The sequence below is a fragment of the Macaca thibetana genome, chromosome 7 (genome assembly GCF_024542745.1).
Source record: "Macaca thibetana thibetana isolate TM-01 chromosome 7, ASM2454274v1, whole genome shotgun sequence".
NCBI lineage: Eukaryota > Metazoa > Chordata > Mammalia > Primates > Cercopithecidae > Macaca > Macaca thibetana.
In genome coordinates, this window is record NC_065584.1 from 134,925,713 (window position 1) to 134,942,167 (window position 16,455).

Consider the following 16,455-nt stretch of genomic DNA (forward strand, 5'->3'; position numbering starts at 1 on the left):
GCAAATAGAAAAATAACAGAATTATAAGCAGTAAAAAGTGCCTTGAAGGCAGGGTGCAGTGGCTCATGCCTATAATCCCAGCACTTTGAAAGGCCGAGGTGGGAGAATCATTTGAGGTCAGGAGTTCAAGAGCAGCCTGGCCAACATGGTGAAGTCTCTCATCTCTACAAAAAATACACAAATTAGCCAGGTGTGGTGGTGTGTCCTGTTGTCCCACCTACTCAGAAGGCTGAGGTGAGAGGATTGTTTGAGCCCCAGGAGGCAGAGATTGCAATGACCCAAGATCATGCCACTGCACTTCAGCCTGGGCGGCAGAGTGAGATCCTGTCTCAAAACAAAAATAAAATAAGTGCTCTGAAGAAAATAGTGTAGTGATTTATAGTGAGGGACAGATGGAAGATGGTATAGGGTGATTCTTTCAAACAGGTCTGGGCAGGAAAGCCAGAGGAAGAGATTTGAGTAAATAACCTGAATATTGAGAAGTGAACTATCAAAGCTCTAGGAGGAGTGTTCTAGGCAGAGGGAGGGTTAACTGCAAAGACTGTCAGAAGGAAATGGACTTAGCGTGCTTTGAGAATGGTAAGAAGACAGGGTGGCTTCTGCAAGGTGAATGAGAGGAAAACTAGTAGAAATTGAGCTCAAGCAGCAGTTAATGGTCCAAGATTGTCAGCTACAGCTTGTGGGCCAAATCTGGCCTGCTGCCTGTTTTTGTAAGTAGTTTTACTGGAATGCAGTTACACTCATTTGTTTACAGTCTATGGTTATTTCCGCACCACGATGGTAGAATTGGGTAGCTGGGACAGACCACATGGCCCTACAAAGCCTAAAATATTTGCTACCTTGCCCTTTACAAAAGTTTACTGATCTTTATTTAAAAGATACAAGCTATGATGAGAAGTACAGATATAATACAAATCCACTGGAAGGTTTTAAGCAGTCTCAAGAGAGAAACATCATCAGATTTGTTTCAAGAACTATTCTGATGACTATGAAAAGTCTTGTGAGATAATGGGTGGCAGCAGTCCAGGAAACAAGGTGCTAGCCATGAAGACAGAGAAGAGCAGATGAATTCTAGGGAGATTTCAGAATTAGAACAGACAGAATTTGATGAATTGGCTATGAAGGGCAAGGGAAAAGAAGAACTGGATAGCTTTAGGTTTTGGGCTTGAGCAATTGGGTAACCATTAATGAGATGGGGAAACAGAGTTCTATGTAGGGTGGGAGATGTAAATCAAGAATTTTGGATTGGACACATTACTAAAGATGCTTTATAGCAAGTCTGCCCGATCCTTGGCCCACAGGCCACATGCAGCCCAACACAAATTCATAAACTTTCTTACAACATGATGGCATTTTTTGCAATTTTTTTTAAAAGCTCATCAGCTATAGTAGTGATAGTGTATTTTATGTGTGGCCCAAGACAATTCTTCTTTTTTCTTAGATAAGGTCTTGTTGTTGCCCAGGCAGAAGTACAGTGGCACGATCTCGGCTCACTGAAACCTCCACCTCCCAGGTTCAAGTGATTCTTGTGCCTCAGCCTCACCAAGTAGCTGGGATTACAGGCCTGTGACACCACACATGGCCAATTTTTATATTTTTAGCAGAGACTGGGTTTTGCCATCTTGGCAAAGCTGGTTTTGAACTCCTGGCCTCAAGTGATCTGCCCACTTCAGCCTCCCAAAGTGCTGAGGTTATAGACATGAGCCATGGTGCCTGCCCAACAATTTTTCTTCCAATTTGGCCCAGGGAAGCCAAACGGTTGGACCCCTCTGCTTCAGCCTGGGTGGCAGAGTGAGACCCTGTCTCAAAAGATAAAATAAAATAAAATAGTATCCAAGTAGAAATATAGGTAGCTGAACAGAAACGGGAGCTTGGGAAATAAGTCTCCAGATAAATTTGCTATGATCAGTATATAACCATATTTATAGGTATGGGATAGGAAGAAATCACTTAAGAAGTTAGGACATATATGAAAATAGTTGCAGAACTGGAAATAATGCAGTAACATCAACATTATAAACTAACCAAATCAAGCATAAACATATATAGTATGTTTCTTTTTATTGCCTCAAAAAAAAAAGATACATGTGAAGAACATGCAGGTTTGTTACATAGGTATATGTGTGCCATGGTGTAAACCCTTATATTTTTATCTCCATATAAAACATAACTGATACTCAGAATATAAACTAATTTTTTATTTTTTTAAAAATAAAAATATTTGACCTCACTGAGTCATAAACTGTTAATTTTAATCTAAGAAACAGCCTATATTAAATAATCCAAACACATATTTGCAAATACATGAATTATTTTTGATAAATTTTAAATTCAAGACTATGTCAGTATGGCTTTAGGGAATACAAGCTAATCTGCAATTACTGTACAAAGAACAGTGGAAACACAATTATAGCTCATCTTAATTATGTTGTTAACTAGTAAGTGTATCAATGATCAAGTCATCTCAACTTTAATTATATAATCCAGAAAATGAAGGAGCTGGGCCAGATTGCTTTTTTTTTTTTTGAGATGGAGTCTCACTCTTGTCTCGCAGTGGTGTGATCTCTGCTCACTGCAACCTCTGCCTCTAGGATTCCAGCAATTTGCCTGCCTCAGCCTCCCAAGTAGCTGGGATTACAGGCACCCACCACCACGCCCGGCTAATTTTTTTATTTTTAGTAGAGATAGGATTTCACTATGTTGGCCAGGCTGGTCTCGAATTCCTGACCTCAAGTGATCTGCCCTCCTCGGCCTCCCAAAGTGCTGGGATTACAGGGATGAGCCACCGTGCCGGCTTAAAAAATGGAAACTGTTTAGATTTAAAACAAAATCAAGAACCTAATTGTATGCTGTCTACAAGAAACCCACCTTAAACATAATTATATACAGATGTGTGTGTGTATGTTTTGAAAAAAAGATTGGCTAAGGTATATGATGAAAACCTTAATCAAAAGATAGTTGGAGTGGTTAGAAAAAGCATACCTCAAAATAAGGAAAATTACCATGATATTATTAATACACAATGATAAAATAATCAATTCACCAAGAAGACATTAACAATAGTAAATGTGTATGCATCTAAGAACAACGCCTCAAAACACATGAAGGAAAAACTGATAGAACTGAAAAGCAAGACAGACAAATCCAATTATACTTGGAGACCTCCTTTCTAGTTAATCAATAGAACCAATACACAGAAACCAGCAAGGATATAAGAAATCTGAACACTAGCAACAAACTTTCCTTAATTAATATTTACAGAATACTCCAACCAACAATAGCAGAATATATATTACTTTCCAAAGCACATGGAATGATCAGAGACCATAAACTTTTTTTTTTTTTTTTTTTTTTTTTTTTGAGACAGAGTCTTGCTCTGTCGCCTAGGCTGGAGTGCAGTGGTGCGATCTTGGCTCATTGCAACCTCTGTCTCCCAGGTCCCAGTGATTCTCCTGCCTTTGCCTACTGAGTAGCTGGGATTACAGGCACCCACCACCACATCCAGCTAATTTTTGTATTTTTTAGTAGAGATGGGGTTTCACTGTGTTGGCCAGGTTGGTCTCGACCTCCTGACTTCAGGTGATCCACCCACCTCGGCCTCCCAAAGTGCTGGGATTACAGGTGTGAGCCACCAAACCCAGCTCCATAAACCTGTAAGGTTAAAAAAAATTTAATTGAAATAGTACAAAGTATGTTTCTTTTATAATAGAATTAAGTAAGATATCAATAAAAGACATTTGGAAAACTTAAAAGTAAGAACTAAACAAGACACTTCTAAACAATCCATACACTGAAGAGGAAATAACAACTGAAATTATAACTATTTTAAAGTAAATAAAAATGAAAATAAAATATACCCAAATTTGAGGGATGGAGCTAAAACAATGCTTAGAGGGAAAATTATAGCACTAAATCTCTTGTTAGAAATAAAGATCTGAGGCCAGGTGTGGTGGCTCATGCCTGTAATCCCAGCACTTTGGGAGGCTGAGGCAGGCAGATCACGAGGTCAAGAGATCAAGACCATCCTGGCCAACATGGTGAAACCCTGACTCTACTAAAAATACAAAATTAGCTGGGTGTGGTGGCATGCACCTATAGTGCCAGCTACTCAAGAGGCTGAGGCAGGAGAATCGTTTGAACCTGGGAGGTGGAGGGTGCAGTGAGCAGAGATTACGCCACTGCACTCCAGCCTGGCGACACAGTGAGACTCCATCTCAAAAAAAACAAATAAATAAAATAAAGATCTGAGAATCAATAATCTAAGTTTCTACTTTAATAAACTAGAAAAAGAACAAACTAAACCTAAGGCGAGTATAAACATGGAAATAATAAAAAGAATAAATCAAATAAATTTAAAACAGAAAAGCAATAGAGTAAAACAATAAAAACGAAAACTGATTCTTTGAAGGTATCAATAACACTGGTAAACCTCTAGCCAGGCTGATCAAGAAACAAACAGCACAGACACAAACTGCGATAGGGAAAAAGAGGATTTGCCACAGACCTAACGGGTATTAAAAAGATAGTAAGGTAACAGCATAAATAACTTTATGCCCCCAAATTTGACAATTAAAAAGAAACAGACCAATTCCTTAAAAGACACAAACTACCAAAACTCACTCAAGAAGAATTTGATAATCAACAGTCCTATCCGTATTAAAGAAATTAAATGCTTAGTTTTAAGACCATGTGACAAAGAAAATTTCAGGCCAAGATGGTTTGACTGGACAATCCTATCAAACATTCATGGTAGGGACAATATCAATTCTATACAATCTATTCCCGAAAATAGAACTTTTAAAATAAGTATTATCCTAATACTAAGAGAAAACAAACATAGTGCCCCATAAAACAAACCTACCACAGACCAATATTCTTCATGAACACAGATGCAAAATCCTCAACATATTATTAAAAACTGAATCTAACAATAAATAAAAAAGATATTTATCACAACAAAATGTGGTTTGTCCTAGGAATGCAAGACTGGCTCAACATTAAAAAAATAAATTGATGTAATACACTATATTAACCTATTAAAGGAGAAAAACCACATGATCATACCAAAAGATGCAGGAAAAAACCATCTGATGAAATTCAATATCCATTCAAGACAAACATTCTCAAGAAACAAGGAGTAGAAAGAAATTTCTTTGGCCTTATAAAGTGCATCTACAAAATCCTTACGGTTAACATCATCTTAATGGTGAAAAGACAGAATGCTTTCCCTTAACATCAGAAACAAAGCAAATATGTTGACTCTCACTACATGCATTCTATACCGTGCTGGAAATCCTTGCCGGTGCAAAAAGTCAAGGAAAAAAAAAAAAGATACTACAGGTTGAAAAGAAACTGTCTTTACTGTCTACACAAAAAAATTCCGAGAAGTCTATTACGAAAAGTTCCTAAAAAAGGGAGTTAAGCAAGTTTGCAGGGACATAAGCTCAAAAAAAAAAAAAAAAAAAAGGTATTTCTTTATTTTATTTTTTTAAATAAAAAACATTTAAAAAAATAGTACCATTTACATACCTAATAATGCTTATTATATGGCTGGGACTAAATATCTCACAAAACCAACTCGTTAAGTCCTCAAAAAATCCTTGGTGATGGAGGTATTCTCTGGAGCCATGCATACTGGCTCTTAAGTCTAAGCTCCTAACTACTACATTACTGGTCATACAAAGTGGGACTTTCAAAAATACACAAGGGCTGGGCATGGTGGCTCATGCCTGTAATCCTACACTTTGTGAGGCCGAGGCAGGTGGATTGCTTAAGCCCAGGAATTTGAGACCAGCCTGGGTGACATGGCAAAATCCCATCTCTACCAAAAAAAAAAAGAAAAATTAGCCAGGTGTTGTGGCACATGCCTGTAGTCCCAGCTACATGGGAGGCTGAGGTGGGAGGATAACTTGAGCCTGGAAGGTGGAAGTTGCAGTGAGCTGAGATCGCACCACTGAACTCGAGCCTGAGCAACAGAGTGAGACCCTGTCTCAAAAATAAACAAACAGCTCAAGGGTGAGCCCCAGGCATGTGTAATTTTTTTAAAAATTTAATTTTTAAAAGAGACAGGGTCTCACTATGTTGCCCAGGCTGAAGAAGGTACTACAGCTTTGAACTCCTGAGCTCAAGCGATCCTCTGGTATCAGCCTCCTGAGTAGCTGGGACTACAGGCATGTGTCACTGCTCCTGGCAGGGTAATTTTTTTTAAAGTTCCACAGGGGACTATGATGCACATCAAAGAGAGACAACCACGGGTTTGTGCTTTAACTTATGATTAAATAATAACTTGTAATTCACCACATACAAAGATGATGTTAATATCATGAGACAATATATTTACAGTTCCTGTTTCTGCTTGATCAAACAGCCTTTTCTCAATTCTTCCGCAAGGCTAACTTGAAAGTTTTCTCCAAAAAGTTTACTTTTCTCCAAGTAAAGGCAAATATGTTAGTTTCCCAGGATCATTCCCTGACCTGGGTTTGAGTTAAGGGACCTGCTTACATGTTCTATAGCACTCTGTTCTGTTTTTTTGTCTCTCTCAGCATTTATCGGTCCTGTAACTCCCTGCTAGTCTTGTCAATATTCAACATTAGGCTAAACTCCATGAGGGCAGGGACATACCTGTCTGGTTCGATATTCTACTTTCAACACCTAGCACAATTCCTGGCATTCTGCAGACACATAATACATTAAATGAAGGAACTTTGTATAAAGAAAGAAAGAAAACACAGATTCATTTATAACCAACAATATGTATTTGCAAAGGAGCTGCTGAAGCTGGAACAATTAGAGACCATTACATTAAACCTTTGTACCTCTGGCCTTATGAGGTACTGTAGAAACCAAGTTTCGTTAACAATTTATATGCTATATAACTGATTAAGAAATTTTTTACCTGGAAGTTTAAGTTTTCTACAGCAAGAATTACAGTGATGTTTTGCTCTGAAGTTTTTAATTGCATCTTCTCCTAGATTTGCTGGGCCAAAAACCATATCACAGGATCTGCAGAATTGGTAATTAAAACAAAAACAACAACAACAACAAAAGGGACAATTTATGCAGGTACAAATGTAAAATGTGAAATTATGCCTTAATGAAATAGTTAAAACTTATTACCTCTTTTCTTCTGCTTTTATCACAGATGGGTCAGTCAAATTTTCACCAACACCTTTGTATATGTATATAAAAAAGACAAATAATTTACATTATATAATTGACATAAACACTGACATCTACATAATAAAAATCATCTTAAGAGATGTTATAGTATCGCCAATCATTATATTAAACTATTCAAAGGAGTGTAGTTCTTCTCTTTTGATATTTCATAACTTGATTTATGACCCTGGCATTCTACCAGGGAGAGGCATAGCTCCTTGTAATGTGAATAAGAGTTAAACATCAGAGTTGGTAGGTAGGCATATAAGTTCCTTATCCTACAGTGCCAAGTATGCAAATACCTCCTGGTAAAAGGTCTGGTCAATCTGCCCTTGTTTCATCTTAGTTAGCAAAAAACAATTTAGTACATAAAGGAATAATCCATAGGACTTTAAGTGTTTGGGATTGGCCAGGCGCAGTGGCTCCGCCTGTAATCACAGCACTGTGGGCGGCCGAGGTGGGTGGATCACCTGAGGTCAGGAGTTTGAGACCAGCCTGACCAACACGGTGAAACCTCATCTCTACTAAAAATACAAAAAAAAAGTTAGCCGGGCGTAGTGGGGAGCGCCTGTAGTTCCAGTTCCTTTGGGGAGGCTGAAATGGGAGAATTGCTTGAACCCAGGAGGCGGAGGTTGCAGTGAGCCGAAACTGTACTACTGCACTTCAGCCTGGGCAACGGAGTGAGACTCGTCTAAAAAAAAAAAGTGTTTGGGATTTAAGGGAAAAAAACACACACATTAATACATATCACATTTTCTTGCAAAACATTCATGTAACATAAAGAGTAAGATTGTGAAAATCTTTCTTCACCTCCAACCCTCTCCAGAAGTATTATGATTAAATCCTTCCAGTCTCTCATATATTCATGTGTGTATATATAAACACACACACACACACACACTAACACCTACTGATATTTTGAATAATCACAAATATTTAACCCATTAGAACAAAATCTAATAAAATGGTTTAATTTCACAAAAGGAAAAACCAGAATTAAAACATGATACTATTTTCCATCCAATAGAATGGCAAACATTAAGAATATTCAATACTGGAAAGACTGTAGAGAAGTGGGAACTTCCATAGAATGCTGAGTATGATTTCTGATAAGCTTTTGGGAAAATAATCCGGCAGTTGTTATTAAAATTAAAATTGGGCTGGGCGCGGTGGCTCACACCTGTAATCCCAGCACTTTGGGATGCCGAGGTGGATGGATCACGAGGTCAGGAGATCGAGACCGTCTTGGCGAACATGGTGAAACCCCGTCTCTACTAAAAAATACAAAAAACTAGCTGGGCGTGGTGGCAGGCGCCTGTCGTCCCAGCTACACGGGAGGCTGAGGCAGGAGAATGGCGTAAACCCGGGTGGTGGAGAATTTCACCTTAGCAATATTTTAATAAATTTACCTTGTAAATCAAGTACCAGTAACTCTCCTCTTGTATATTCATAAGTCCAGTGGCTAAAGGCTAACATGATCTCTTCCAGAGTATTAGTTGGAATAATCTCATCTCCATTATTATTGTTGTATTTTCTAAACTCTCCAGTCATACATTCTTCCACAGCAAACCATTGTCCTGCTGAATGGCAATACAGCAGGAAAACTTCAAGGAACCTTATAAAAAATAGTTACAAATATTACTAGCAGTTTTGTTAATAAAATTCTAAATGATCTACAAAATGGATAATTAAATATTCAATATCAAAAATGAAGGTCAAAAGGGACTGCTATCCATATAATAAAAGATCCCAGAAAAAAAATTAAAGATTTACCTTGGAGAATATGGTATGGATTTGGGTTTCATTTGATTAAAGGCAAATGTAAGCTTTTGTGCTGCTCTCTGTTGTTGAATTTCCTGTAAAAGTGGGGTGGGGAGAACCCTTGTTTAATATTTAAACTAAGATTATATTTGGCTTATTGATATTTCAGAAGTTAAAATATAAAGCTTAAATTATGTTCCACTATTAAACATTCACTGACACTTACTCTCAGACAGAGATGCAGAACTGTATCTTCTTTATAAATACTTGACCATGTATTAACCACCTCTGGAAGAAAAGATTTGATAATATAAAGATGCCCTGATTTGAGGATATCATGTTCTGACCAGGTACACTGTACTTTGACAGCTCTTCGTAAACCTCCTCCCATCTCCTCTTTGCTTAAAAACTCTATTTTGGCACAGAGGCCTAGTTGTGACCAAGAAGACATGCTGTTATTTAATATGTTGGGTGAACTCTCTTCCAAACGATACACTGTGACAGGCTCCCCTGCAACATGAATGGAAACAGTTTAAGATTAAATTGTGACTTTTTAAAAACGACAAAGTAAAATAAAAATTAGCAGGCATTTTTGATTAAATAAGGAACAGAAGATAAAATGGACCAAGATGTAGTTTTATGAAAAGAATTTTAATAGCAATAGGTAAGAAATCAAGGATATTTTCATAATATCTTTGAATTCATGTGTAATGTAAGCACTTTTGAAATTCTGAGCATTTTAGAGAAAACCTTTAAAAAAGCAACTGAAATTCTACACACTTCTGAATTAAACTTAGAAGTTAGAGCTATCTGTTTCATGGACACTGTGATGTCAATTTATATACATTACTAGATACTGGGTCAAGAACTTTTTAGAATTAGAATATATTGTTGCTTCTGAATATGCCAGTAACGGAGAAATTCAACACTTCTGATGCTTCCCTTCTTCTATTCAAACATACCTCACCCTTGTAGTAGTCAGATTAAGATTTTATTTGAAATTGATACTTATTAATGTAATCCCACCCACAGTCTATATTATAGCTAAAAATCATTAAAGGGTTAATTTTCACTTTTATTTATTTCTTTAATTTTTGGATTTACCTCTTGGAGGCACAGGTGTAAATGGAATGCTCTGTGATAACCTCATCAAGTTATTTCTTTCCACAGCTGCATAAAAATGAGAGAGAAATAATGAAATCCGTAAAGGTTCAAAATACTATTAAATTTTGTTTTTAATATTACTGACCTGAATAATAGTAATTTGTATCCATAGCCGGCTTAAATGGAGAAGTGAGACCTAGAATGGCAAAAACAAATGAGACCATTTAAAAAGTACTAGTGCAGCAAAAATTTTAACCTGGATATTCTCATAAAATAATTTTCAATTTCCATCGTGTAACTGTTCCTCACAAAAACAGAAAAAATTAGGGATAAAATATGTCTCCTGTGCTATATTACCCTGTTTCGTTATGCCAGATTAGTGAGAGCTGTGCATTTAGACACCCACAAGAGAAGACCACATTATGCTGCACACTATCCTAACTCCTGCCATAAACTTACTCTTCCCATACCTCCCACTCAAAAGGAAAAATCTCTCTTTGATTCTGATGTTTGGGGGTTGAGGACTGTAGCCATGTAACTATTTTAGCAGGTCTACCATGAGAAGATGAATTTCTGGAATGTGAAACATACCCATCAAAAGCCCTTTCCCCATCTTTTTTTTTGTGTGTGTGGAATTGACCTTTAAATGTAGCAAGAAGACACAGACAAGTCAAATCTGCTTTGTGCTAAGTTTCTAGAACACAAATAAAAAGAAACCTACTGTCTTGCAGGAAAAGGAAGTTAGCCAACAGTTTTAATACTGTATAATAAACATAAAAATATACTGTAAAATGTGCATATACACATACATGTGTACACATATTGTAAGACTATATAGAAGGAGTACCTAATGCCTTTTGGTTGAGAAGACGTCAAAGGCTATCTCAGAGTAAGAGAAGGGGGAAAATAGAGTATTTTGCAAGGTACTGGTGTGTAGAGGGCTTCATTTACAAAGGCATGGAAGGGTTAAAGTACATGCTACACTTGGGAAACTACACACAGTTTTGTATGAATAGGACTAATTATATACACATCAGAATGACCTATAGAGCTTTTTGGATATACACTCACCCAGATGTCACTCCAAAATATTCTAATTCTGTAGGTATGTGTCATCACATAAATGATTCTCTACAAATGATCTGAATATGCAGCTAAGACTACAAATTAATGGGCAAGAATATAGGGATAACTGCAGGAGGTGAAGCTACAGAAGCAAGGAATGTCAAATTGTTAAGAGGAGGCCAGGCACAGAGGCTCACAGCTGTAATCATCAACACTTTGGGAGGCTGAGATGAAAAGATTGCTCTGGGGCCAGGAGTTCAAGACCAGCCTGGATAACATGGCGAGGCCCCATATCAACAAAAAAAATTTTTTTAATTAGCCGGGCGAGGTGGCGCCCACCTGTGGTCCTAGCTACTCAGGAGGCAGAGGTGGGAGGATTGCTTGAGCCTAGGAGGTTGAGGCTGCAGTGAGCAAAGACCGTGCCACTGCACTCCAACCTGGTGACAGAGAGATCCTGCCTTGGTGGGGCGGGGAGGGGCGTGGAATTAAGAGCCTAATATTGGGCAGGTGGCGGGGTGGGGGGGAATTAAGAGCCTAATATGTTAGGGAAGAACAATGGATTTTATTAAACAACAATGGGGAAAAATGTAAAGTGGAGGAGTGACCAGATCAGGTCTTTTAGAAAAATCAGGCCAGCTGCAGTGGCTCTCGCCTGTAATCTCAGCACTTTGGGAGGCCGAGGTGGGCAGATTACGAGGTCAGGAGTTAAGAGACCAGCCTGGCCAACATGGTGAAATCCCCTCTCTACAAAAAAACAACGCCAGGCGTTGTGGTGCACGCCTGTAATCCCAGCTACTCGGGAGGCTAAGGCAGGAGAATTGCCTGAACCTGGGAGGCGGAGATTGCAGTGAGCCAAGATCACACCACTGTACTCTCTACTCCAGCCTGGGCAACAGAGCAAGACTTCATCTCAGCCGGGGGTGGGGAAGAAAAATCATTTTGGTGGCAGAATAGAACATAGACAAGAAGTAAAACTACAGGCAGGGACCCCAAACTGGTATAATCACTTTGAAAACCTATTTGGTAGTAATTACCAAATGTGAACACATGCTAACTCTGACTCAGCAATTCCACTCCTAGGCATATGCCAATAATAAATATATATATGTTTATCAAACAACAAGAACAAGAATGCTTATAGCAGCAAATCATAATAACCATACAGTGGAAGCTACTGAAATGACCACCAAATAGCAGAATGGATAAGTAAATTCAATATATTCACATAAGGAAATTTTATATAGGAGTGAGAATGCACAAATTACCACTATCCACAACAATATTGATGAATTTTATAACAATATGTTAACAGGAAGAAGCAAGACACAAAACAGTATATACTGTATAATTTCATTTATATAGCCAATATGCACAAACATGCAAACACACACACACACACCCCCCAAAATAGGTGAAACTATTGCTTTAGGGGGAGGGACTGTAAGAAGTAGAAACAAAGGAATAGGGATATAGGCAAAATTGTTTTTAGGTGCTGATTACATGGCTATACTTACTTTGTAAGAATTTACTGAATTCTGTACTATTCTGTATGAACTATACACTTCGATAAAAGGTTGAAAAAGCAGTGGTCTAAGCTGAAAGGAGCAGTGGGATGTATAGTGGAGGATGGATTTTAGAGACACGTAGGAAGTAAATGCAATAGGACTTTGTGAGTACAAAGTCAAGGTGGTCAAGAATAACTCAGCTGACTAAAAGTTTCATTTGTTACAACAGATGGAATATTAGAAAAGGAGCAGGCTGTATAGCAGAGACCAAGTGGCGGGAGGAAGTGTGACAGTAAACAGATATCACTCACAGGGTGGTTCATGTGTTTGTGAAACATCTACAGTAAGGAAAAACTATATGAGGAAAGAACTCTTCACTACCTTGGCTTTTTCTAGCTTGAAGTCTAAAATGTATTACCTAGAATAATGTGGTGTTTGCTATAACGGATCATGTAAGATTGTCATTTTTTTCACATTAAATCTACCACACAGACTCACCATTTAATGTTCCTTCTTCAGATGGCCTAAAGAAACACCAAAAAATATAGTATAAGCTGTGCTATGATATAAATTTTGGCTATCATTTAATTTTTTGATTTTATACAATTATTGTATAAAAATATTAAAGAAATTCTGATAATGATTCCCTCCGAATATCTGCCATTTCCCTTAAGCCAATCCCAATCCATATATAGATATATATCCATATATATATACATATTTATCTCCTTATTAATAACTTGTATCTCCAATTTATGCCTAAATATTATTAGTAGTTTGGTGCCAAATTGAAGGCTCTATACTAATAAACTATTTCATAACTTCTGTATTTGTGGAGATTCATTCCAGTACTTTAACAATACATTGAGATGACTTTGCAGGATGCTAGAAATATTTCAATAGAACTGATGAACAAAGAACTGACAGAAAAGTAAGTAGATGTCATTTTGCCTCTTAGTTTCTAATGTTGCAAAATATTTCTCCCAATGTTCACTGTATTTATTTATAACAACATATACTGGCACCAAATGGAGGTTCTTTTACTTCCAAGGATTCCAGTGTCAATTAGACACACAGGTATAGCAGAAAAGAGAATAGAATGAGAATAAAGGAAAACGGGTTAGAGAGTTAGCACTTTCATTATACAGCTATGTATCCTTGCTCAGGAATGAAAGGACCAGATCCAGAAAGGACCTTTGGAGTAAATAACCTTGTCACTTTCCAGCTCCTACATTCTATGTGACCCTGTTGTTTCCTGTTTGATTTTCACCTTAATAGAAACATTTTCTTACAAAAAGTATTTTGAACCTAACATCATTCCTTTGCCTGTTGCTAATCAATCACTCTTTTCTCAGCACTCAAAGGGTTGCCAATCAACTCCACCTTTATGGGTAATTATCAGGGTCAGCATTCTGCAAGACAATGTTCTGCTGTTAGAAACCAGAATTAACACCAACTTGAAGTACCTATTCTGTACTTACATCCTATGGCTTTGGTTATAAAAGAAAATATTCCTTGAAGAGGTCTGACTATAGGTGGGTCTTCCAAATGCCATTTCAGGGTCAGGAAACTCAATTTGAGCAGCTGCTTATCTGTGGCCCAGGTTTATTTTCTTCTCTATAGATTCAGATTTCTTTTCTTTTTTAAGACTAGGTCTCACTGTTGCCCACGCTGGAGTGAAGTGGTACAATCACGGCTCACTACTCCTGCGCTCAAACAATCCTTCTGTCTCAAGCCTCCTCAGTAGCTGGGACCACAAGTGCACACCATTATGCCCACCTAATTTAGAGACGGGGTCTCACTATGTTTCTCAGGCTGGTCCCCAACACCTGAACTCAAGCGATCCACCCACCTTGGCCTCCCAAAGTGCTAGGATCGCAGGTGTGAAGCACCATGCCTGACCCAGATTTATTTCTGATTCACAGAAGGGGGAAAAACACTGCAGAATAAAAATTTCCCCCAAATTAGCCTCTCTGCTCAAGTAATCCATATGAGAGAATAACTCTACCATGCTTCCAGTATCAGGTGTGTGTCAAAACAAGACTTGTTTTTTTTCCCCCATATCCTTCGGAATTCTACAATACTAATTCCTAGGATGGAAACACAGAGATTATCTTAGATTCGTCTTTACCCTTATGTCTAATCTGTACCAAAAAGTTTTACCTTCTGGGGACAATAACCTGTCAGATTGCCTATAGTTTCCACTTTCGGTTTTGGATTACCACATCAGCTTTCTAGTGGATCTTCCTGTATGCGGGCTTTCTAATATATACTGTGTATTACTGCTCTAATCATCAAAGTGCTTTCCAAAAGCAGATGCAAGGTTTGATTAGAATGATGGATAGAGAAATCAAGCAAATACAAAACTAAAGTCTCAAACTAGGTCTCTCAACAAATTTATTCAGGAATAAGTTAGAAACAGGACTAAATAATAAAATCAGAATTGCATCACTATGAGGAAGACCTTAGTAGAGTTGTAATTATAGTACAACTATACGAAAATAAATTTTAACTTATGTGTTAACCCATAATAAACTTGTTCCCCTAACCTCATCTATGTGAAGAGAGGAGATGCTAGAATAAATCATCAACACTCATAAAGAAATGTTAAAGAGATGATGCAAAGAGCAGGAAAAAAGACAACATTCAATAACTATGACACTTTTCAAGCTAATGGTGAGAAAAAGCTTACTTACATTTCTCTGTTTGATGGTCTATCTTGCAACCAATCCTTCGGTAAAAAAAAAAAACACACACACACACACACAAAAACTTTAAAGACCAAAATCTCTAGATGAAGCACAACTTATATTTTAAGAATGAAAGGCTAAAAAATTAACATAAAGTTCTTGTTTCATAAAACAATAAATTTATTTATTATAACTGTAACTACCATAAGGCTATTCAACAAAGTGGAATAAAAAATTTTGTTATTTCCCACAACATAGTCTTTCTATTCTTTATGAATTTTTATATTGTTTGAAGACAATTCAATTCTCTTAAAATATACATTTGTGGCCAGGCGTGGTGGCTCACACCTATAATCCCAGCTCTTTGGGAGGCCAAGGTGGGTGGATCACCTGAGGTCAGGAGTTCAAGACCAGCCTGGCCAACCTGGTGAAACCCCGCTTCTACTAAAAATACAAAAATCAGCTGGGCATGGTGGCGGGTTCCTATAATCCCAGCTACTTGGGAGGCTGAGGCAGGAGAATCACTTGAACATGGGAGACAGAGGTTGCAGTGAGCCAAGATCGTGCCACTGCACTCCAGCCTGGGTGACAGAGTGAGACTCCATCTCAAAAAAAAAAAAAAAAAAATATATATATATATATATACACACACACACATTTGTTTCTGTGATTCTAAAAATAATATGTGACCCTTGCCAAATAAACATCAAAATATAAACAGAAACATTAAAAGCATGTAAGCTGTGAATGCTCATGACATTTAGGTGTATTTCACTGCTGCCTTTGTTGTGTGTATGTGCATATGGTTTTTATTCTGCAGTTTTATAATGTTCCTAGGTGTGGGTTTATTTTTACTTCCCCACTTTGAGACTCATTCTGCCTGAATTTGAATCTTCACATATTTCATCATTTTGTAAAATTCTAAACCATTTCTAATCTCTTCAAATTTTGTCTACTCTCTCAAGGCCAGTTAGATATGTCTTCCATATCTCTTTACCTTGAACATATTTTCCACCTTATTATGTAGTTTATCTTTTTTTTTACTTTAATCATCTTATGGACAATTTATTATTATTACTTTAATCCATTTAATTACAGTTCTGTGTTGCATTCTGATCCAGTTTAGTAATTGCCCCTTCAGATGTGCCTAATCTGTTAATTATAACTCCCAC

General features: G+C 37.4%; 1 protein-coding gene across 4 annotated transcripts in view; it reads right to left on the reverse strand.

Moving 5' to 3' along the window:
* TRPM7 (transient receptor potential cation channel subfamily M member 7) overlaps positions 1-16,455 on the reverse strand; it is a 120,837-nt gene that overhangs the window by 2,151 nt on the left and 102,231 nt on the right. For 3 of the 4 annotated variants that reach the window (XM_050797103.1, XM_050797105.1, XM_050797104.1), the window contains 9 exons: positions 15,290-15,324; positions 13,092-13,117; positions 10,169-10,219; positions 10,024-10,089; positions 9,146-9,429; positions 8,932-9,014; positions 8,568-8,773; positions 7,117-7,168; positions 6,896-7,002 (listed from right to left, as the gene is read on the reverse strand). In XM_050797103.1, coding sequence (XP_050653060.1) covers positions 6,896-7,002; positions 7,117-7,168; positions 8,568-8,773; positions 8,932-9,014; positions 9,146-9,429; positions 10,024-10,089; positions 10,169-10,219; positions 13,092-13,117; positions 15,290-15,324 — 910 coding nt within the window. Of the gene's footprint in view, positions 1-6,895; positions 7,003-7,116; positions 7,169-8,567; positions 8,774-8,931; positions 9,015-9,145; positions 9,430-10,023; positions 10,090-10,168; positions 10,220-13,091; positions 13,118-15,289; positions 15,325-16,455 lie in introns of those variants that run through there. The other variant, XM_050797107.1, reaches the window with a different exon arrangement.